The 24,186-nt window shown below is 44.6% G+C and overlaps 2 protein-coding genes across 5 annotated transcripts in view; one reads left to right on the forward strand and one right to left on the reverse strand.

Moving 5' to 3' along the window:
* The window catches only part of LOC137437617 (protein angel homolog 2), a 58,953-nt gene extending 39,726 nt beyond the window's left edge, over positions 1-19,227 (forward strand). For 3 of the 4 annotated variants that reach the window (XM_078766094.1, XM_078766093.1, XM_078766098.1), the window contains one exon: positions 19,083-19,202. In XM_078766094.1, coding sequence (XP_078622220.1) covers positions 19,083-19,101 — 19 coding nt within the window. In that variant the 3' untranslated portion in view covers positions 19,102-19,202. Of the gene's footprint in view, positions 1-19,082 lie in introns of all 4 variants that reach the window. The other variant, XM_068132091.2, reaches the window with a different exon arrangement.
* Positions 1,146-23,390, reverse strand: LOC137437618 (tubulinyl-Tyr carboxypeptidase 2). Its single transcript, XM_078766099.1, has 8 exons — positions 22,869-23,390; positions 20,998-21,086; positions 18,262-18,318; positions 9,410-9,484; positions 5,703-5,904; positions 3,741-3,920; positions 3,381-3,499; positions 1,146-2,297 (listed from the first exon to the last, which is right to left on the reverse strand). The coding sequence occupies exons 1-8, from the start codon at positions 23,193-23,195 to the stop codon at positions 2,225-2,227; spliced, it is 1,122 nt and encodes a 373-aa protein (XP_078622225.1). The 5' UTR covers positions 23,196-23,390; the 3' UTR covers positions 1,146-2,224.
* Positions 23,391-24,186: the final 796 nt, after the last annotated feature.

The raw sequence follows: 24,186 nt of genomic DNA on the forward strand, positions 1-24,186 counted from the left end.
TGATTATTGCTTTTAATTCACCAATAGTGCATGGATTTGTAGCGTACACTATATCCATCAAATATCCACATAAAAAGAAATCTGGCGATGTAAGATCTGGGGATCAAGGTGGCCATAATGACTTGGACACTACACTGTCACCAAAGAATAACCCGAGTTCGTTCATACTGTATTGTGAAGTGTGACTCGTGGCACCATCTTGCTGAAACCATTCTTGGTTTCAGCAGCAATTGGTGTTTTTCTTTTTTAATTGGTGTTTTAAAAAACGGTGCCAAGTAATCATAATAATCATTAATAAAATCAATCAATAGCCTGTCATCCTTCTGAGGTCGGCAAATTGAGTACCAGGTCACTGGTAATTCCCTTGGTGTCGCAAGAGGCGACTAACAGGGTTGGCGGCAGGAAGGACATCCGGCCATAAAACATTGCTCAAAAAGGGGGCCACGGTGCCCGAAAAAGGCCAACCCCTGCTCTGCAGGGAAAAATGGCCTCTAAAGGTGGTTCAATAAATATCATGAAAATATAAATAAATCAATCAATAAATCAAAACAACAATCAATAATCAGTGACACAATCAGCAATATTCCCCAAAAAAATGCTACACTCTTTCGGAGAGCATGCTGGGAAGAATGAATTTGTAACTGCAACATGGTGGTGGACACTTTCAGCACTTAATTTAAGGTAATCAATTGTGTGGATCATGTCACGTCTTTCTGTAACATCAGACTACACGTTTACGCAAAATATTAGCTTCCGAAATGATATCGTTTTTAGTGTATGGGAATTATTTAGAGTTCTCGAATGAAAAAAAGAATCGCCCTTTATAACACGATATCTCAAAATATTCCGAACGGATTACGATAAAACTTGGAACTTGGTGGGTGGATTGGGTAGGTGACAAGAACAAGCCGATTCGATTTTGGTGAAGATCCCAATCCGGATCCGGCCTAACAGTGGGATACAAAACGTAAACTGTTCAGTCTGGCGGAGGTTTGCGCTCTATTGAGTGCTGTTCTAGTTTCATTTCTTCTTTCTAGTCTTTTAATTTAAAAGTCTTATTTTGGTGGTTACTGATCAGAACCATCATTAACCACAACAAGAAAAATGTCCATGAGGATCCGATGCTGGTACACCAGAGACGGTGAAACGGTGTTGGTTTTTTTATTAATGCATTTTCCAATATTTAGCAGATCGTTGCATGAACTGCATTTTAAAACCGTCTTTTTGTACCAGCTTGAGTTTCCTGTACTCGACGCTTTTGAATGATAAATCCTTTTTTTTTTTTTTTTTTTTTGAGGGGGTGAAGGGGTGGGAAGGAAGAACCGAGAACCACTTTAGGTGTGCACGTAGTATAAACAAAGTTCCCTGTGCATTTAAAAAATAAAAAACCTCAACCGTGCTACATTGCGTTGTTTATGAAAATGTTTGTCACATACAAATAACTTTCCTTGGAACGAGTACAACTGTTTGCAATATCCCTTCTAAGACATTTAAACATGCCCAACCCAAAAATGCCTTTGTCTCCACCAACGAGTTCCGAACTAGTCCGAGCCTCACTTGCCGTTTCTTTATTCGCCTGAATCGCGTTCTGGTTACGAACCATCTAACTCTCCTTCCGAACCACCTGCCAGTTTATTCCAGTTTAGGCTTCCGGTTAATGGAGTTTGGTTCGAGCTCGAAACATTTCTGGCCTGAACTAGTTTAATACCTGCTGGTGAAAACTAGGCATGACACAATCCCTCATGCACTAGTTCCTGCTACCAACTTTGCTGAATGGGAGGTTACCTTCCATTCCCTTTTAAAATACACACACCTGGAACATGCACTACATTTCCACGTTTTTGCAATCAATGAGCATACCATCTTGGATATGCCTTTGGCACATACACTTACATGGGACATTGCAATCTCACGGTATCTTCCTAGCATGCATCTTATCTGTGCCTGTCAACGTCATTTGAAGTATCAGGAAGAAAGTTTTCACGCAGTCCTCATTTGAGACCTCATGGCTACTTCCCTATATAAGGGCGTGTCTCTACCATCACGTGCATGATTCAAACTGTCACGTCCTCCTGCAGCAAACTGGATCCCTATGAAAAGGGGTTTCCTCAGTCTCTTATCCATCGCACAATCTGTTGCATAAAGAGCTACTGATCGGTTAAATGTCATAGTTGAGAGTTATCCCACCACCCTTCACAAAGTGTAGACTTCAGAAGGTGCAGGTTCACACGCGGGAAAAGCGACCGCTTTGTGAGAGTGTAATGGAGACCAAAGACTTTTTTCCTCCCGGAGAAAACCTGAAAGGCAAGAGAAGTTGCTTTCAGAATCATTGAATTATGTCTTGAAAAATTGCACCCGTGTCCAAAGGAAGCGGCTCAGTTTGGCATTTTAAATATGAAATAGACAAAGCCTAGACACAAATGAAACCCATTAGAATTACCCTTTTGAACCCTCGAGAATTGCCCTTAAGAATTACCCTTTAGAATGCTTTGGAATTAAACACAGTGGGTTAGAAAGTTTCTTCTTCATTTTTTATGGAAGTATGGAAGGAAGGACATAGCCAAATATGGAAGCGGCTTCACCGCTTTAAAATGGATGCACTTTCTATACGAGTTTGGGGTGGTTGAATTTACCCATTGTTTTTAATAAAAAGGTGGTTCTTCCAGCCACATTGGGTATTAGAGTCTACTTCCACAATTTTGAAATGAACTGGAAGGCATGGACCGAGACCTAGTCTGCTAGGTTTAGGTCTACCCAAATGGCTTCTGGCCACCAAGCAGGCAGCCAGGGGCATTGAGAGGGTGGGTCAGGGGGAATCGTTGCCTCGGGGTCCGTTGAGGGTCCCGAGCTTCTCCTGTAAGTTTTTTCAAACAGTACAGTGAAACCCCTCATCAGCTCATCCTCGTTTCCTCATCGTTACATTTAAAAACAGAAGCTGGTTTGCCTTCCTTGTCAGATTTCTTGCCAGACACTAAACAACATTTACTGCTGTTAATGGTACAATTTCAAAATTTAAAAAGGGTTATTAACCAGAAATGTGCGATACAAAGAAATGGGTTTGTATCCTCTTTGTCCCAAAAAAAATTACTAACCATCTCACATATTTTTTTTCCAATCTTATGGAGAAATAGTGTTCTTCACTATCAGTCGAGGGTGCGAACTTCAACAGTCGAGGGTGCGAACTTCAACAGTCGAGGGTGCGAATTGACTCAATCGGTCCAAACGACCCGCTATCTCCTTTATTTTTGATCATACGGCTAAATAAAAGTGACCATTTGCTTTTTTTAAATTCTCTTGTTTTTCATTAAAGAAAGTTCCTTAAAAAGTTATAAAAGAGAGAAAGGGTGGGGGCCGTGAGGTTGTTTTCCTCGGGAACTCACGAGATGTCTTCACGACTGGACCTGCTCGGGTTGTCGGACAGGGTACGGTGGGGTGACACAGACTTTCCTCGTGGTTTGTCCCGGCAGGGTGATGGCCAACCCAAAATGCCCTTTCTCATCTGCAGGGGATCAAAAGATGGGGTAGCATTAGAAACAGGCATGAAGTGGAAGCAAGTGTCAAGCAGAATGGTCTTGGAAAACACCTTTTTTCTTACACTAACAGGATCGATGATGGAAGTTTTATTTGGCTTTTAACTCTGAAGTGATCCATCTCGTTAATGTTTTCCGATACGACATGGCTTTCAAGAGAATGTGCATTGGGAGACCCACTCCCAACGAGGGTTCATCTTTCCCACGTACCTTGATGCGCAGGTCTCTGCCGTGCCGATCGAATCGGCTTCTTAGTTCCTCTGGCGATAGTCGCATGGGATTCAAACTCAGGTGCTCCCATGCGATTGTCTCAAAACTGTTATGGTCATGGGTCACCGCCATGCCCACTTTCACACGTACTACTGCATGGAGGTAACCTTCGTATGCAGCCTGTGGTACAACAGAGAACGATTGTAGTGAGAAAGCATACAAGACTTCTCTATGTTCCAATCCTTTAATAATATCATTTTGATTATTCGAAATTATCTCCTTTATGCAACCTTCACATACACGGATTATTCTTACGAGTCCTTACGGATCGCCAACTCGTAGTCAATCACAAGCATCCGTAAATAACTCGCTGGTATCCGTAGATAACTCGTCACAACTCGCAACAACTTTTGACATGTCAAAAATCATCTTCCGTTATTTACGGATGCTTGCGATTGACTACGAGTTGGCGATCCGTAAGGACTCGTAAGAATAATCCGTGTATGTGAAGGCACCCTAAGTGATTAACAATGCAATTAACATTTATTAATTAACTATTTAATATGAATTAATAATTAAATAGTATTTTAAATAATTAATATAATAAATATTAATAATATTAATAATTAAATAAAATTTTAAGAAAATAAATATTAATTAAATTAAATATTCATAATTATTAATAAAATATTAATATTAAAATATATTAATATAAATATATATAATATAAATTATATAATTAAAATATAAATATAAAAATATATAATATAAATATTAATATACCAACAACATGCATTTTAAGGCCATTTTCCCTGCTAGTGCGGGGGTTAGCCTTGCGGTCCCCATGGCAATCTTCTCCATTTTGCCCTATTTTCTACGTCTCCCCTTGTTAACCCCCTTGCCCACATTAATATAAATATTAATAAAATATTATATTAATAAAAATAATAATTAATAAAATTAAATAATAATTAATAATATTTAAATATTTTAAAATATTAATATGAAAATATATTAATATAAATATATATAATATGAATATAAATTATATAATTAAAATAGAAATATATATAATATAAATATAAAAATATATAATATAAATATTAATACAACAACAACATGCATTTTAAGGCCATTTTCCCTGCTAGTGCGGGGGTTAGCCTTGCGGTCCCCATGGCAATCTTCTCCATTTTGCCCTATTTTCTGCATCTCTCCTTGTTAACCCCCTTGCCCGCATTAATATAAACTAGGGCATGCCCGTACTATATCTATATCTAAAATTATATCCCCCCCCTCTATTTACATGAAATGGTTTGGTCCAAAGCGAACGGCTTGCGAGTACGGTGACAATCCCCCCCCTCTATTTACATGAAATGGTTTGGTCCATTCGCAAAGCCAAAGCGAACGGCAGTTACGAATCGCAGTTACGATGAATCGCAAAGTAGTTTTAATTAGTTTTAAAACATAGTTTAACGCCAACATAGTTTGCCAACGTGAAATAAATGAATACGCTCTCAAATGTGCCGTCCGAGGCAGAGTCTGTTCGGCACGTTCGGCACACGTGATAGCTCGCTGCTCTCTGATTGGTTGAATCGTTTTTTGGACATAGCTCGGTAACTACTTGTCCGATTAATATGAAACCTTGAAAAGGCACATCCTCGGGTCCCCAGCAATATACCTGGCAAGTTTCAAGTATATCGGACCGGTAGTTGTCGAGAAACAGCGGTCGCATACACACACACACACAGACAGAGATTAGTGGAATTATAGATAGATATTAATATAAAATATTAATAAAATATTATATTAATAAAAATAATTATTAATAAAATTAAATAATAATTAATATAATATTTAAATATTTTAAAATATTAATAATTAACAATACAATTTTTATGATGTACCACTTCCTGAAATATCTGGAAGACAAATTTGTTGAACTTAAGATAACTGTCGAGGCACCTGGAAGTTGAGCACAAGGTCGGTCAGTGACCGAAATGCAAGCGGTTTGTGCATCAGGTCTGAACGACGGCTGAGACCCAGCGCCCCAAAACGGCCGGCGTGGTACACCCCAAGGACCACGTGTCGGAAGCATCGGCCCTGAAATTGAGACTTGAAGCTGAGTGGAAAGCGTTCGACTGCAGTGAGCCCATTGGTGAGGTAGCTGCGGTCCAATGTTGGAGGTTAAGAATGACCACAAGATATCTCACTCAAAAGATCTAAAAACGACAGCCCCTCATACTTTTCTTTTTGCATACACTGTCGAGGCTTGAGGAGGTGCTACTATCTTGTTATCCTCCATGATGGAAGCATTTAACATCAGTAGGCCACTGGATCAATTAAAAGTACATTTTATAGGTGGTGAATCCTGTGTCTGAAGATTGTGGCCAATTATTCAATCCAAATGGAGCCAATTACCCAAACATCTGATACATGGGCGTCGGATGGTGTCTTTGTGTGATGGATGTGTTTCGAGGTTAAGACCAGCATGCGGACAGACTCAGTCGGTCACAACAGCTTATTCAAGCAGTATAATGAGAAACAGAAAATGCTTTAATATAATCCTCCTTTTATTACTTGCAAAAGCGAAGATTTTTCAAGTATATTGGTCGATTGCGTTTGTGGTTCTGTCTGTCTGTTTGTCTATTTGTCTGTTTGTTTGTGACCGGCCGACAGGTCACAATTCTAAACCGATCGTCACGAAACCACTAAATGGTAGAGTTGGTCATCAGCAAGAAGCCTATTGTTTTTGGAGTCAAACGGTCAAAAGGTCAACATTGGCCAAAGGTCACCAACTTTGCCAAATTTCTAAAATCCTCAATTTTCATCTGATTGACTTGAAATTTGAAGAGGACTTTCATATCTGATCACTGAATTAAACCACCAAGTATTTTTGAGGTCAACATAGGCCGAATTTCTAAAATCCTCAATTTTCCTCTGATTGACGAAATTTGAAGAGCATTTGCATATCTGGTCACTGAATTCAACCACCAAGTATTTTTGAGGTCAACATAGGCCAAAAGGTCAACATCGGCCGAATTTCTAAAATCCTCAATTTTCATCTGATTGACTTTAAATTTGAAGAGGACTTGCATATCTGGTCACTGAATTCAACCACCAAGTATATTTGAGGTCAACATCGGCCGAATTTCTAAAATCCTCAATTTTAATCCGATTGACTGGAAATTTGAAGAGCATTTGCCTATCTGGTCAATGAATTCAACCACAAATTATATTTTAGGTGAACATAGGCCAAAAGGTCAACATAGGCCAAATTTCTAAAATCCTCAATTTTCCTCCGATTGACGAAATTTGAAGAGCATTTGCATATCTGGTCACTGAATTCAACCACCAAGTATTTTTGCGGTCAACATAAGCCAAAAGGTCAACATCGACCAAATTTCTAAAATCCTACATTTTCATCTGATTGACTGGAAATTTGAAGAGCATCTGCATATCTGGTCACTGAATTCAACCACAAATTATATTTTAGGTGAACATAGGCCAAAAGGTCAACATAGGCCAAATTTCTAAAATCCTCAATTTTCATCTGATTGACTTGAAATTTGAAGAGGACTTGCATATCTGGTCACTGAATTCAATCCCCAAGTATATTTGAGGTCAACATCGGCCGAATTTCTAAAATCCTCAATTTTAATCCGATTGACTGGAAATTTGAAGAGCATTTGCCTATCTGGTCACTGAATTCAACCACAAATTATATTTTAGGTGAACATAGGCCAAAAGGTCAACATAGGCCAAATTTCTAAAATCCTCAATTTTCCTCCGATTGACGAAATTTGAAGAGCATTTGCATATCTGGTCACTGAATTCAACCACCAAGTATTTTTGCGGTCAACATAAGCCAAAAGGTCAACATAGACCAAATTTCTAAAATCCTACATTTTCATCTGATTGACTGGAAATTTGAAGAGCATCTGCATATCTGGTCACTGAATTCAACCACAAATTATATTTTAGGTGAACATAGGCCAAAAGGTCAACATAGGCCAAATTTCTAAAATCCTCAATTTTCATCTGATTGACTTGAAATTTGAAGAGGACTTGCATATCTGGTCACTGAATTCAATCCCCAAGTATTTTTTTGAGGTCAACATCGGCCAAAAGGTCAACATAGACCAAGTTTCAAAAATCCTCAATTTTCATCCGATTGGCTTGAAACTTGAACAGCATTTACATATTGAGTCACTAAATAGGGAAACTAACTTTTTTTTTATAGGTCAAAGGTCAACTCAAGGTCAACCGTCCAATTTCATCATTTTTCATCTGAAAAATCGACACTTTTCATCCTATTGACCCGAGCTTTGAACTAGATCGTCAATTTTAATCTTGATGAAATTGACAATTTGTTGTATTCATGGAAACCTTTGGGGGGGAGGGCAGATTTTGCAAGTATCGTGCTCCGCATGACGTCTTCTTATTTATTTATCCAGCAAACTTGCCTGTGAGTTGTCTTGTTTGGCTTAACGTCCCAACTCGACTACGCACTGTCATACTAGTGCTTCAGACCCCTCTGAAGGGACGTTAAGCCGAGCATCTCATCTGCTAGCATTTCTAGGTAGTCTTCATAGATCCCATGATGTCTTTCACCAGACTACGTTGTGTGCCGACCTCCTGGCCACATTCCATGCCATACCCTGGCCACATCGGCGACTGCCCTTGCCTGTCGCCTGTTACTTTGTCCGGGTCACTTGCACTACATGGAAATCTTTCTGGAACCCTCGGTAGCCTATATAGATGACTGAAAAGAAATGTAAAAGCACTTATTTCGTGCTTTCGTCTTTTGAGGCATCGGCAGTCACGTGACATGGACTTTTCCATTAAGATTGGAAGGGCCGGTTTCACCAAAGTTGTGATTTGCCACAGTTCAAACAAAAGAAGACCGATTCGTCTTACTTGTGTCGTACTTTTAAATATTCACGTTGTATTCCTTGGTCAATTACCCTGAGGTTGATTCTCGCTTATTGACGTCGTCGATCCAATGACGTGAATTGAAACAACAACAGTTAAATCCGAATCAAATTTGGAATGAGCTCAGTGCTTTTGTCCGTTTCCAGACAGAAAGCAAAGCCTCCAAAGTGCCTCGTTCGCAAACGTTTGGTTGTCAGTCGTCGGGAATAGGTACGAGACTTTGGCAAGGAAGTTCCAGACAATGACATCATTGCCCTATACTTGAAGAATGCCTTAAGTTCATAGCTTAAGGCCCTTGGGGTTTTTTGAGGATTTCAAATCTGCAGTTCGTTTGTTGAAGTTTGGCTCGCTTTTCGAAAACTTTGGAAACAGCTGAAGTTTCAAAAAGAAATGTCCCTCGAGGGTCTTTATTTATTTTATTATTTTGTAAACGATCCACGTCCGAGTCTATAGACGGCAATGGGCAAAGGACGGACTCCGCTTTGGCACGTAGCCCAGGGAAGGAGCAAGGATACTGGGCCGTCAGGTTATGAGGATTGAAGACTATTCTATCTTAACGAAGTGGTCATAGCTCGGCCCCCAAAAGTCGCGAAAACAAGGTTTTTGCTTTGGTAATGTCACTGGAGCAGCCGCTGAAAGAAACCCAAAGAATTTTGATGAGCACAACCAACCCGTTGTCCAATGCAGTATCAGCAGGAAATAAATCTTCCGAGTCATGACGTCATTTTCAAGGATACATTCCCAGGATGACTGCTTCCAGGCATTTGATGGGCAGGGACTCGCGAATCATTTCACGTGCTGTTTCCATCAGGCTGAAACACAGCACAGTAAAACACACTGTTATTCCACATGTACGAGCGATTCGTGTAAGCAAAATGATTTATATGTAGTAACCGATACGGACTTGAAGAACCACAGCTAACTGTGATTTTGTAAATATCTAGTTTTCTTTAATGGCTGCAATTGTTCCCACCTTGCGGAGTCGGGTGGGAATGTTTTTGGGAAGGGAAGTCGGGTGGGAAGGGAAGTCGGGTGGGAAGGGAAGTCGGTGGGAAGGGAAGTCGAGTGGGAAGGGAAGTCGGGTGGGAAGGGAAGTCGGTGGGAAGGGAAGTCGGGTGGGAAGGGAAGTCGGTGGGAAGGGAAGTCGGGTGGGAAGGGAAGTCGGTGGGAAGGGAAGTCGGGTGGGAAGGGAAGTCGGTGGGAAGGGAAGTCGGTGGGAAAGGAAGTCGGTGGGAAGGGAAGTCGGTGGGAAGGGAAGTCGGGTGGGAAGGGAAGTCGGTGGGAAGGGAAGTCGGGTGGGCAGGGAAGTCGGGTGGGAAGGGAAGTCGGGTGGGAAGGGAAGTCGGTGGGAAGGGAAGTCGGGTGGGCAGGGAAGTCGGGTGGGAAGGGAAGTCGGGTGGGAAGGGAAGTCGGTGGGAAGGGAAGTCGGGTGGGAAGGGAAGTCGGTGGAAAGGGAAGTCGGTGGGAAGGGAAGTCGGGTGGGAAGGGAAGTCGGTGGAAAGGGAAGTCGGGTGGGAAGGGAAGTCGGTGGGAAGGGAAGTCGGGTGGGAAGGGAAGTCGGGTGGGAAGGGAAGTCGGTGGGAAGGGAAGTCGGGTGGGAAGGGAAGTCGGTGGGAAGGGAAGTCGGGTGGGAAGGGAAGTCGGGTGGGAAGGGAAGTCGGTGGGAAGGGAAGTCGGGTGGGAAGGGAAGTCGGTGGAAAGGGAAGTCGGGTGGGAAGGGAAGTCGGTGGGAAGGGAAGTCGGGTGACCAACCCAGACGTTCAACTGAAATTGGCAGGAATTTGTAATTTGTTCAGGATCCCGGCGATAAATCGCCTACTCTTTGTGAAAGACACTGGAGGATCGTAAACGTCTACCTCGGACAAGTTCTGGGAGACGGATCCTCCACCTCAACGTCCTTCCCTTGGACTTCCCTCGCTCTGCGTGTCAAACACCAGGATTGGATTTTCTAGCTGGATTTGGGATTCAAACCCAGGCTGGACAGCTGAGGCATGAGTATGCGTACTTCCAGGCTATCCTGCCAGCCTACTAATCCTAGTAAAGGTGGCAAAGCTTCAAAAGCGACGGACTTTTTATTTTGGGAATATTATTTTCGGATTTGAAGGTATCATTCTGAAATTGCAGCCAAACTTCTTTTAGCATCTGTAACGACAGCCTGTGAGCAAATATAACAGGAATAATGGGCCATCTACATTTTACTTACATGGAGTGGAGTAAACATTGAGGAATGAAACAAAAAATGGAGAGGGGAGGGGCAGGTGAGGGAAAAGGAAAGAAGTTGGAAGATTGAGGAGAGGGAATTTACAGGTGCAAATGGCGATTGTCAAAATGTTTTCAATTGCTTCTTTTGTTTTTTTTCATACCTAATTGGCTGCTTCCTTACTTGCCATTCAGCATTTCAACTCAAGCATTTCAGCATTTCAATTCAGCACGGACAATCCCGTGTCCAGTTCACATGGTTGTTTGTGCAACAAACAACTGCCAGCAACCCTCTTCTGGTGAAACTACCAAAAACAAGACTGCTCACCTACACTCTTTTATTCATATTTATCTCTGCTCACCTTCACTCTTTCATTCCTTTTTTCCCCACCTCTGGAACAAACTCCCTCACTTTCTTCAATCCCACTCCTTCCTCCAGGTCTTTGAAACAGCTGTTCACCACCATCTCTTATCTTCCCCGATCCAAAACCTTGATCTTTTCTACCCCCGTTAATTCACCCCAAATCCACCTCTTTCAATTTCCGACTTCATTCCTGAAATTCCTAGTAGTGTCAATTTTTTTTATACCGTGTATCCCCGCCCTCCTCCCTTCCACAGATCTCCCAATGCCCCTGCTCTCAAATGTTGTGCTTGTGTGCTTCCCTCTCTCTCCCCATGTTGTCTCCCCTCCCTTTATTGTTTTATTAGCAGAAGTACCCGGCATTGCCGGGCGGGGGAGGGGAGGGGGAAAGGGAGGGGAGGGGAGGAGAGGGGGGGGAGTGGAGAAGAGGGGGGGAGGGGAGGGGGAGGAGAGGGAGGGAAAGGGGGAGGGGAAGGGGGAGGGGAGAAGGGTAGGGTGGAGGGGGAAGGGGAGGGCCAGTCAACAATGACGTTGCAGTTCTCATGGTCGGAGAGCAGCACAACAATCGCGACATCGTCCTGAATCTTCGCAACAGCACGAAGCGGATTTTGGAGACTCACCGATCCTGTGACGCCCTCCAGTACCGGCGTTGCCGGGTGGGGGAAGGGAGAACCATACATTCCCAACCCGTACATTCGCCCTCTCGACTCAAGCTCACTCGGACAAAAGCCTCGCACAAATTACACCGTGAAGGCCCAATGGCCATGTCTATGCCACAAATCAAGTACGTGAGCGAGTCGGGCGCACTGAATTGAAAATATATAGAACGCTCATACTCCGTGAAAAGTGAAGCCAACTGGCGGCGGGGATGGAACATCACGTGATCGCTCTGAGCGAATCAGCGCGCTGCTCTGCCACCGGTCAGAATCCGTGTATAATATTCCTCGCTGAAAAAAAATCTATGTGAAACATGCTACTATCTATGCTAAATCATGCTAAAATCTATGCTACTTGCTGTGAGTTTATGGCGGCAAGGAACATCACGTGATCGCGTCACGAACATCAGTCGTGATCACGTCATCACGTGATCGTCATCAATGTGAGCGAATCAGCGCGCTGCCTCCCCCTATTAATCATAATATCACTTCTTTGGCTCTAATACTTGACATTATTAAGTGGTGTGCACGTCGCAGACTCATCAAGAATTATTGTATTTGCCCTCGATGTAATGTCCATTGTGGTTTTATTACTCGTGGTGATGTATCAAACGGGAAGACATGGTACTGCTCTACCTGTAAGACTCGACAAAGCATTCGTCAAGGCAGTTGGTTTGAAGGCAGCCACCTATCCAGTTTACGCCCGTAAACTCCGACATTACAACCACCTATCGAGTTTACGCCCGTAAACTCCGACATTACAACCACCTATCCAGTTTACGCCCGTAAACTCCGACATTACAACCACCTATCCAGTTTACGCCCGTAAACTCTGACATTACCAAAACCTATGTGGTGTGAATGGCAATGTTCCTCGCTGAAATGTGAAAAAACGCAATCGCTTTTCGCTCTGAAATACGTGCGAACGCGTAACTGAGTTAATGGCGGCAAGGAACATCACGTGATTGCTCTGAGCGAATCAGCGCGCTGCTCTGCCACCGGTCAAATATTCCTCGCTGAAATGCGCTGAGGTAACAATATGGTAAAAAAAACATTATGAAATAAATTTTTAGGTCGGCCATGTTCTTCCCAGGCTCAATGGCCATGTCTGTGCCAAATATCAAGTACGTGAGCCTCTCCGTTTAGGAGTCTACCGGTAACATTACACACACACACAAACTGTGTTTTATATATACTAGGGCATGCCCGTACGTGGGTGCCCGTTCCTTGCCAAAAAAAAAAAAAAAACGCTACCCGTACGCTCTACCCCGCCCGTACGCCCGTACGCCCGTAAACAAAAAAAACAACGCTCTTCGTTTCCGCCCTTCGCTCTGACTGAATTGGGAGAAATAATGCGCATAAGAAATCGAGAAATTATTATTTTCTCCGGAAGAAATCGAATTACGAACCGTAATGGCGCACGCGCTCGGCTCGGCTCGCTCTCACATCGGCCACGCCTACGCAATAACGCGTTCTGTGATTGGCTGCCGGAAGTGCAGTCTTCACTGTCCGGAAGGTCGCAAATCGCAGTTACGATGAATCGCAAATTAGTTTTAATTAGTTTTAAAACATAGTTTAACGGCAACATAGTTTTCCAACGTGAAATAAATGAATACGCTCTCAAATGTGCCGTCCGAGGCAGAGTCTGTTCGCCACGTTCGGCACACGTGATAGCTCGCTGCTCTCTGATTGGTTGAATCGTTTTTTGGACATAGTTCGGTAACTACTTCTCCGATTAATATGAAACCTTGAAAAGGCACATCCTCGGGTCCCCAGCAATATACCTGGCAAGTTTAAAGTATATCGGACCCGTGGTTGTCGAGAAACAGCGGTCACAGACAAACAAACAAACACACACACAGACACACAGACACACACACACACACACACAGAGATTGCTGGAATTATAGATAGATATAGTATATAGATGTGTCCGTTTATGTTTTTTGTGTTTTGTGTGCGAGTGTGTGTTTAATGTGCTAGCTCTTACACGAGCCTCGATCTTGTATACACACACAACAACAGGCATTTTAAGGCCATTTTCCCTGCTAGAGCGGGGGTTTAGCGGGGGTTAGATCTTGTATACAAAATAAAAATGAAATAGGTTGGCATCCATGAGGAGGAAGGGTGGGGGGCAGGGGTAAATTCCTCCTTGAGAAAGGTGGCACCATTTTTGTGGCGTCGCTGGTACTTAGAGTGCCCAGAGAAGTGACAGCACTTCCACCTAGCTCAGTGGCTGTTTGTCTCGTCCAGCAGTGCTTTGTTGTCTTGTGCATTTTTCTGTATATCCGTGTTTGTGGCAGCTCCACTACGAGCCTTATATCCCATTTAAAAAATGGACACTGGTAGGACTGTTAGGTAGCTGATTGTATGGATAGGTGGTTGTGTACATATCTAGTAATTCTGATGTCTATGAGGATCTCATCCAGGTGTGTACCCCGGTTTAGAATAGGTACACCGTATCCTTGCATGTTGTAAGAGGCGACTAAAAGGGTTGGCGTCAGGAAGGGCATCCGGCCCTAAAACATCGCCTCAAAAAGGGAACCATGACAATTACAACTACATATGGGCAGGGTACAGCCCGAAGTACCCCGTGGGGGACCCCACTCCCTCTCGTCAAAACTCAAGGTAGGGAACCCGATCGAAGCAAGGGTGGAAATCACTCCATTTATGACGACGAAACGTCTGATGCCCGAAGTGGAGATCGGTTTCTGAGATTTGGAACATGGAATGTAGGGACAATGACAGGGAGATCAGGAGAAGTGGTGAAAGCATTGGTCAGAAGAAGAATGGACATATGTTGTGTGCAGGAGACGAGATGGAAGGGAAGTGTTGTGAGAATGGTGAAGGGTAGGCAGGGACAGAAATACAAGTTTGTGTGGCAAGGGTGCCCAGAAGGCATGAATGGTGTTGGTGTCCTGTTTTCTGAGGAGTGTGTAGACAGTATGGTGAGTGTGACTCGAGTGAGTGAAAGGTTGATGATGGTGAAAATGATGGAAAGCTGGAAAGCTCTTGGTGAATGTCATCTCGGCATATGCTCCGCAGGTCGGTCGGAGCGATGAAGAGAAGGCCAGGTTCTGGTGTGCAATAGAGAAGCTGATGGAAAACGTGAAAGATGAGGAAGTTGTTGTGTAAGGAGGAGACCTAAATGGACACGTGGGAAGGAGTATGGACGGTTTTGAGGGAGTTCATGGGGGTTACGGATATGGTGTGAGGAAAGGAGAAGGTGAAAGGATTTTGGAGTTTGCTGATGGAGCTGATTTGTTGATTTGTAATACTCAGTTCCAGAAAGCAGACAATGAGCTTGTTACATGCACGTCAGGTGGGTCGATGACAACCATTGACTACCTGATGGTGTGTAGGCGAGATAGGGGGCACCTCCGGGACTCAAAGGTGATCCCGGGGGAGGAGGCTGTTTCACAGCACCACTTGGTTGTCTGCGACATAAGGGTGAAAGGTGCGAGGAGAGCTCTGCGGGTGAGGTATCAACCGAGAATGAAGGTGTGGATGTTGAAAGAGGCGACAGTGAGGGAGGCATTAAAAGAGAGGCTTATGGTGAGTATGGTAGAGGATGATGTGGTTGAGCTTGAAAGTTGTTGGATGTCAATGAAAGATAGTCTGTTGGTAGCCGTTGGTGAGGATGGACTAAAGGCACTCGGAAACATGGTGGTGGGATGACGAATTTGGAAAGAGGATTGACGAGAAGAGGAAGAAGTTCAAGGAATGGCAGAAGGCGAAGGGTACGGGGGCAGAAAAAGCAGGCAATGAAAGTTATAAGGCAGCCAAGAAGGCTGCAAAGAAAGAGGTAGCAAAGGCGCAGGAAGCATGTAGGAAAATGTTCGGAGAACGCCTGGATTTGGAAGAGGGTGAGAGAGCGGTATTCAAGATTGCAAAGCAGATAGCGAAAGAGAGGTGCGATGTGATGGGGGTGAGTTGCTTGAAGGATGAAGTGGGACAAATCGTTGTGGACCCAGATGGAATTAAAGGAAGATGGAAGAGATATATGGAAATGCTGTTGAATGCAGAGAATGAATGGGATGGCAACATAGAGAGTAACCCAGTTTTAGGACCGGCAGAGAAGATAACAGAGAAGGAAGTTGAGGAAGCGATAAAAGCAATGAACAGTAGAAAAGCGGGAGGGCCGGCGGGAGTTGTGGGATATATGTTGAATGCAGCAGGAAGTTGGGGTGTGAAGAGAATGACAGAGATCTGTAATCTGGTGGTGAAAGAAGGCCGCATTCCAGTGGATTGGGAACTGAGTCCCCTTGTCCCTCTATACAAGGGGAAAGGTGACCCTCTGGACTGTGGCTCGTATAGAGCGGTAAGTTATTGGAGCATGGAATTAAGGTATTGGAAAGGGTGTTGGAGAAGAGGATAAGGAAGAAAGTGAAGATCAACGAAATACAGTTTGGATTTATGCCAGGAAGAGGAACGACAGATGTGCTTTTTATTGTAAGGCAGTTGCAGGAGAAGTACATGGAGAAGAGGAAGAAGTTGTTTCTTGGGTTTGTTGATCAGGAGAAAGCATTCGATAGGGTTCCACACGAAGTAGTGACATGGGCATTGAGGAAGTTAGGAGTGGAGGAATGGTTGATCATAGTAGTGATGGCAATGTACGAGAGAGCGCGCACAGCTGTAAGGATGAAGGACGGGAACAGTGGTGAGTTTGAGGTAAAGGTGGGAGTGCATCAGGGGTCGGTACTACATCCACTACTATTTGTAGCTGTGATGGAGGTGTGGGCTCGGAACGTAAAGGAGGGTTTACCGTGGGAGTTGTTGTATGCAAATTATCTGGTGTTGATTGGGGAGAGTATGGATGGACTGAAGGAGAAGATGAACAAGTGGAAGAAATGTATGGAGGCAAATGGTCTGAAGGTGAATAAAGGTGATGGCAAGTGGTAAAGCATGTGGTGAGGTGGAAAGAACTGGGAAGTGGCCATGTGCTGTGTGCAGGAAGGGTGTCGGAGTGAACTCCATTCAATGTACAATGTGCGCTGAGTGGGTTCATCAAAAATGTAGTGGTAGTGGTCTGAGAGGGTCATCAACCAGTGTGGCAGCTACATTCAAGTGTAAGGTGTGCACAGAGGGAGCTGCGGATGCAGGAAATGTTGAGTTGGATCTTGGAGATGGCGTGAAGCTGGAAGGTGTGAAAACATTTTGCTACCTCGGAGACATGCTGAATGGAGAAGGTGGATCAGACTCGGCAACGGTTGCTGGAGTGAGATGTGCATGGAAGAAGTTTCGGGAACTGAGTGGCGTGCTGATGAGGAGGGGAGTGTCGTTGAAGCTGAAGGGAAAGGTGTATGCTGTATGTGTGGGAAGTGTTATGCTTTATGGGAGTGAGACATGGGTATTGGGTAATGAACGTAGAGCAGCAATGAAGGCTGTAAAGGGTGGAAATGCGAATGGTTCTGTGGATGTGTGGAGTATCGATGAGAGAGAGGAAGACAAATGATGAAGATGGAGAAGATTGTCATGTGGCCCGCAAGGCTAACCTCCGCTCTCGCAGGGAAAATGGCCTTAAAATGCCTGTTGTTTGGTTGAGGGTCTCATCAGAAGGTGAATGTGCTGTCGGTGTTTGTTCATTCCTCAACCGACAACCCATTCCATCCCCTACCCCCAATGGACCCTCACTAAAAAAACACCCTGGTGATATCCTTGTATGTACCTCCCTACCTTCCACCACCACTTCTCTTACCCTCCCCTACTCTCAGTGAAATTAAGTAAATAAAGTGATGAAATTGAATTAATGTGTTGTTGATAGAGCGAAAGTGTGGTGTTGATACATGATGGGCCAAATGGCCTATTCCTGTGTCGAAGTTCCTCATATTTCGTTTGATGACAGTTGGTGGAAAAACAGGAACAGTAATTTCGAAAATTTCCAAATAATCCAAATCTTTTAACATGAATGTGTGTTCGCTACGGTCTATTTTTGAGGATAAAACAAACTCGGAAAAACATTTTACATGAAAGACTTATTATGTCTCTTCTATTGGAACTGTAGACAGTGGCTTGCAAACCAAGCCTCAAGGGCGGTGTACAGAAGCTTCTTTTTTGGGGGGGGGGGGAATAATAATAAATACAAGGCAAAGGGAGGTGAAATTCTCTGCACGTGATGTGCAACGCGAGTGTTATTTTACGTCACTAGGATGTCTAATAAAGAAGATATAAGCACACCTGACACTAGGCTGAGGCTTCAGACTTTGTCATGATCGCAAGACCGCACCGTCCAATAACCTGTTCCAGCTTCTTCGCTCTTTCACGAGCCTCGATCTTGTATACAAAAAAAAAAAAAAGCCCATCATTTTTGACGGGATCTTTACTTGTAGAATATGAAGAAGGTGGGAGAGGATCCAGGGCCTCAGTCACTTACCCTGCGACGGGCCTGTTCTTGCGTATCTCGAAGAACTGTGTCCCGGTGTGGTTGTATCTACACATTGAGGACAACAAGTCGGGTTGGAAATAAAATGGCTTAAACAAAAATAACTTTTTGGTCGAGCAGCTTCGACAACATTAGCAAGATGTATCACGTGTCAGCTTTCAATGCGCAATAAACTAAATCTGAAAATTTGAGATTGTGGCACCAGCAGTTGGAGCAGGACAGCGCCATTTTGATTTGGTTCTTCCCTTCTTAAATCGTTGAGGGATTCCAATTGTTGAAAAGAAAATGACCTGTCAGGTATATCCGAGTAATGTTCCATTGAGGTCCCAAGCCAGTTCACCGTGTACCTGTGGTTTCAGAATTTTTTTGCCACCAAAAAGGGTCAATAAGCTTAACTTAAAAATGGGTGACAACAAACACCTAACCAGTCATTTCTGTCCAACATTTCCGAATACTGCACCTGAGTCAAAATCGACTAAGGTGTAATAAGTGTTGGCCATTTGTAAGTTCCCCTTTAAATTAGTATCTACTGAAGAAATTGTCCAAATTATGATGGTATGCTTTAACGTAATAGACAAAGAGGCAATAGCTTTTTGTAACCCACCATGTAATTGCTTATGGACCTTTCCATTCAATTCAAGTGATGATGTGTATGTAATTGTGGGAGGTATGTTTCCAAAGCTACCTACAGACATCATATTCATCTGAAACCTCCTCTAAATGAAAGAAACAATATCTTGAAAAGTGCACTTGAGCACGATAGTACGTCCATCAATATTATACTGTTCATGACCCCACTGTTTTTTTTTCAGGAAGAAAACCGTATCGTGATAAGGAATTGGCATCAACCACAGGAGAAGGTTATTTTGCAGGAATATCACATTTTTCCATTTATTATCGAAAGTCAACGGTTTGAAGAAAAGTTCTACTCTGTTCGTCAATAAATATAACGTGCACAACTTATGCGAATATCTCCTGCCTGCCGAGGAAAAGGTGACCAACCTGCTTCCTGGAAATCTAAATTTTGCCCCACATGTGTATTGTGTACCACATCGTCAGTTTTTGTTCGTATGTTCGTGTGTTCGTGTGTTTGTGAACAGGATATCTGGAAAAGTTCTGAACGGATTTGGATGAAAGTTGGTGGGATGATTGCACTCGGGATAAGGAACAATTGATTAGTTTTTGGTGAAGCTCAGGATATTATTCCCGATCCAGGAATTTTTTGAAGGATTTTTTACCATTGGAAGATAGGGCTTCAACTTGACCCATGGCGGGAGTATGCACTCTACTGAGTGGCGTTCTAGTTCAATCTGCTGTGGTGTCTGCCAGATGAAGTAACATGCGAACTAGAACGCCACTCAGTAGAGCGCATACTCCCGCCGTGGGTGGCCGCTGCTGAGCCCAATCTTCCAATGGTAAAAAAAATCCTTCAAAAAATTTCTGGATCGGGAATAATATCCTGAGCTTCACCAAAAACTAATCAATTCTTCGTTATCCCAAGGGCAATCATCCCACCAACTTTCATCCAAATCCGTTCAGAACTTTTCCAGATATCTTGTTCACAAACACACGAACATACGAATACACACACACACACACACGATCGAATGCATTACTCCCTGGCGGGAGTAATAAATAACGTACGTAGGTACAAAAACATCTTGAACTTGCTCAAAATGCCTCTGAATGTTGTAAAACTTCTTGAAATAGTTCTTAAGTCGAAAGAAAGTAATATATACATACACACATATTTTTTTTTTTTATTTTAATAAAACCAATTTTTGTCCTTCAAAAATAATGTACGTAAGTTGTGAAACTGGAGGGAAAGGCTCAATTTTATGAAAAAGTGGCTACATAACTATCTTTTCAAGTCTTGATTAACTTATCCGGGTAAGTAAACTTTCATAAAACACTGATTTGATATGTGAATAAAGAGTTTTGTATTTTGACATCTGTGTTACACTTCTCAGCTGATTTTGACCTCGCTATAAAAAATAATCTAGAACAGCACTCGGTAGAGCGCATACCTCCGCCAGGCTGAACAGCTTATGTTTTGTATCCACTGATAGGCCGGATCTGGATTCGGACCTGAACCAAAATCGAATCGGCTTGTTATTGTCACCTAACCATCTCATCCAGCAGGTTTTGTCATAACTCGTCCATAACTTTTTGAGATATCGTGTTTTACATCGTTTTTGGCCCGATCTCTCAATGGTGAAGAATCACTTTAAAAGTTTACTCAAGATCCGGAAATGATCGTATCCGGATCTTGACCAAAATCGAATCCCTTCGTCCACGTCTCACACCCGACCTGTCCACCAAATTTCCTCCGAACCATCCATAATCTTTTTTTGGGATATCCTGTTCACAGACAGACTGGGGTGAAAACACAACGTCCATCCACCTGTGGTGGCGCAGGTAATGAATGAATAATTAAATGCACAAAGGATCTTGGTTATTGTCAAATGTACTGATGATCAGTAAATTATTCACAAACTAGCAGAGTCCCCACCCTTCGGGCGGCGTTGTTCGAAGCATGCAACACGTTCTTCTGACACGTACCTTTATTTGGGCGGTGTATAGGCAACTGGTATACTCCCTCAATATTATTCACAAATTATGGGTCCATGGTGATTTGGCTTAAGACAAACATGAGAGATTTCCGTGATAGCATGTTGTGCCGTTTACTGTTCGCACTGTTCATGCATGTTACACGTTACAGGATACTGTAGTTCCTTCATGTAGTTCTGAACTGCGAGCAGCCGGTCAGGAATTGCCATGGAAGGTCGAAACGTCGGAACTGGTGGGGGATCCAGCTACGGAAGGAACAGATAAGGGGGTGAGAAACAGACAAGGTCATAAACACTTTGAGAAGCATGATGGATGAGGTGGATGGTCTGTGTGGTCTGGGACATGACTGCAGGTTGCTCCAATCCCATGATGGCGGTCATCAATTTTAATGGCCTAGAAGTACACACACTCGCCTCGAAGCTATCTAAGCCCGAGTTTGAATCCCGACCAAGCTGTAAACTCTCATCCTGGTGTTTCTCAGGCAGGGTGATGCATCAATATGTGTGCCGTCCCTCGGAATGGACGTTAAACCGGGCGTCCCGTCTGCCGACATCATTTGGTGGACGTTGAAGATCCCACGATGTCCTTTGTGAAGAGCAGGTTATCACCGGCACCCTGAACAAATGATAAATTCCTGCTCGAACTACTGCGGGGAATGCAAAGGCAAAAACCTTTTCCAAGAAACTCCTTTGGCAGCACCGATGATCTGTAACATCAAACATCAGAACTCGATGATCCAAACATTTCGAGGATTCCAAATCGTATTCCGTAATGGGAATATTCTTCTTTCTCATTGTGATAAATGTCCTTATGGTTGATATCAATAATTCTTTCCAATCTCCTCCTTCCCTCCAGGTCATGAAGACAGCTGTTCATCGCAATCTCAGATCATCTTCCAAAACAATTATCTCTTCCACTCCCACTGGCCCTCCTCTTTCCAAATTTCCATGTATGCATTCCTGAAAGTTTGCTTCTGTATCCGTCTTGTCCTGTCCGGCTCCTCATCCCTTATTTGTCCAAGTCTCCCTCTATTTTGTCCCTTGACCTCCTGATCCGCTCTGTGTCCGAGCTCTTCCACGAGCCTTGACTTTGTAAACAAACAAAAAAAAAGGTTGTGATGATTTCTGTCTCGGAATGATGTTCAATCTGCATCCGCATCACTTCCCAGTAGAACGAGTTGCGAAACGATCCGGAGGCCATGGGATCATCCACCCCGGCCCTCAGGAACAGCTGCTGCAGGATTGCTTCGGTAATTCAAGCCTGGTGGCTCGGAGCCGACAGCTGCCCCCTTTGGGCTGGGCAAAATGTCCCTTCCTCACCGCACCCCCACTGCACTCCTCTGCACCTTACACACGCATGGTCCCCGAGGGGTTGAGGCGGGGGTTGAGGAGTTTTGGGACGGTGGTGTCGGACCCTCCCAAAAGCCAAACGATTAGTACATCATTCCTTCGGTTTTTGAATGGCGACCAATTGCGCAGCCATTGGGGACCCGTTACACGCCACAAGCGTCTGAGCACAAAGAGTCCGCAGTCCAATGGTCTCCTCGGGATCCATAAGCACACCTATGAACGACGAGGACTCGAGCGATGCATAAATCGCGATTTGGTCCAAAATGGGCCATGTTGTGTTTGTGATTAAAGGAATTGTCGAGGAAGGGGGACAACAGGGTCCCGCTGGATGTCTGAGATGTTGGACAATGGGAAAAAAGATCAGACATATCATTTACAAATTACTATCATGCACCAAGAGCACGAAGACCATCGAGCAGTTCGCCTTTGAGAATGAGCTGGGAATGCTGGAGGAATGCGGGGAGGGAAGGAATGGGGATTTCTGCGATTGGAAGTGGAAAAATGAAAAGGAAAAGAACCCGTGATGAGAACAAAGAAATTGTTTTGGAAACGAAAGGGTTAAACATGACCTTATGACGATGGGATTTCATAAACCATGAGCAAGCAGGGAGACCCTCACGTGACCAATTGCGCCCGTCATACAGCGATCCCTCAACCCGAGCCGGCTGATCGCAGCACCTGGGGGAGTTGTCCCGCGTCCCGGATTCCAGAGAGCCCCGTGACCCCCGAGGGGTGCACGGAGAGCACGTGCGTCCACATCCGCTCCCAGGTAGCCACGTCCAGCGGGAACCCCCCGCGATTCACGTAAAAGAGCACCCCGCCGGGGGGTCCGGCACCTCCGTCTCCATCCCCCTCGGTCGGCCCGACGGCGCTCCCTCGCCGCCCGTCGCGCTCCCTTCTGTCCCAGGTCCGGCCGCGCTCCCTGCCCGTCCTCCCGGCCACGCTCGCCGCCGAGCGAACGCGCCGCAGCCCCGCGACCCCAGCGTTCTCCGTGGCCGGAGGCATGTCCGCCGGCGCTCGTCCCCGACTCGCCGGGATCTCAACAGGACCCGCGCCGACGGACCCGACGCTTCCTCGGAGCCACGGGACACGAAGGAGCGCGCTTGCGGGTCGGCATTGCTCCGACTGAGCACCGTCTCCAGTTCGCTGCACACCCGCACCGGTTATCCCCCCCGCACCGGTTACTCCCTCCGCACCGGTCACTCCCCCCGCACCGGTCACTCCCCCCGCACCGGTCACTCCCCCCGCACCGGTCACTCCCCCCGCACCGGTCACTCCCCCCGCACCGGTCACTCCCCCCGCACCGGTCACTCCCCCCGCACCGGTTACCCCCTCCGCATTACATCCCTCAGTCCCTCACCCTCCCCGCTTTCCTCCTCGCATGTGCCGCTCCTCCCTTTCCTTATCGTCTTCCTTCCAGCGCTGTGTGTTATTGCATCGCCCGTCCGGTCCATTTATTGGTGGGACCCGAATTCATTTTTAAAACGGAAACAACCACAACCACCACCACCACCAGCGCACTCCGCTACCTGCACAGCACGAGCAAAGCGGGTCCTTTGTAACAAAAATGATCGCTCATTATAAAATACAATATCGATATACAGTATACAGTAATATCACTAATATGCATTGTACACACTGTACGTGGAGTGCGCAATTAAGCCGGCTGTCCTGTCTGAAAATAGATCTCGTATTCCCTTTCTGACGTTTTCATTTTTACGTTCCTTGCCAAAAGAGTGGACCCTTGGGTGAACACCCTGGACCGGATCATAAACTCCAAATATTGCCTCGTTGCGATTGACGGTCCATAAGGACGATCCATAAATAACCGTTGCATCGAATCCACGAGGGTTTGTTTGGCGAGTCATCGATTGGAGATCATATAAAGATGCGATACTTCGAAGTCGACATTGATTAATAATTCATTCTTATCGAGTACGTATTCAGCACCGGACGCAGAGCACCTTCGTGTCTCATTCGTTTCATGTTCAAGGTA

Source organism: Myxine glutinosa, chromosome 12 (assembly GCF_964187855.1).
Source record: "Myxine glutinosa chromosome 12, kmMyxGlut1.1, whole genome shotgun sequence".
NCBI classification, from domain to species: Eukaryota; Metazoa; Chordata; class Myxini; order Myxiniformes; family Myxinidae; genus Myxine; species Myxine glutinosa.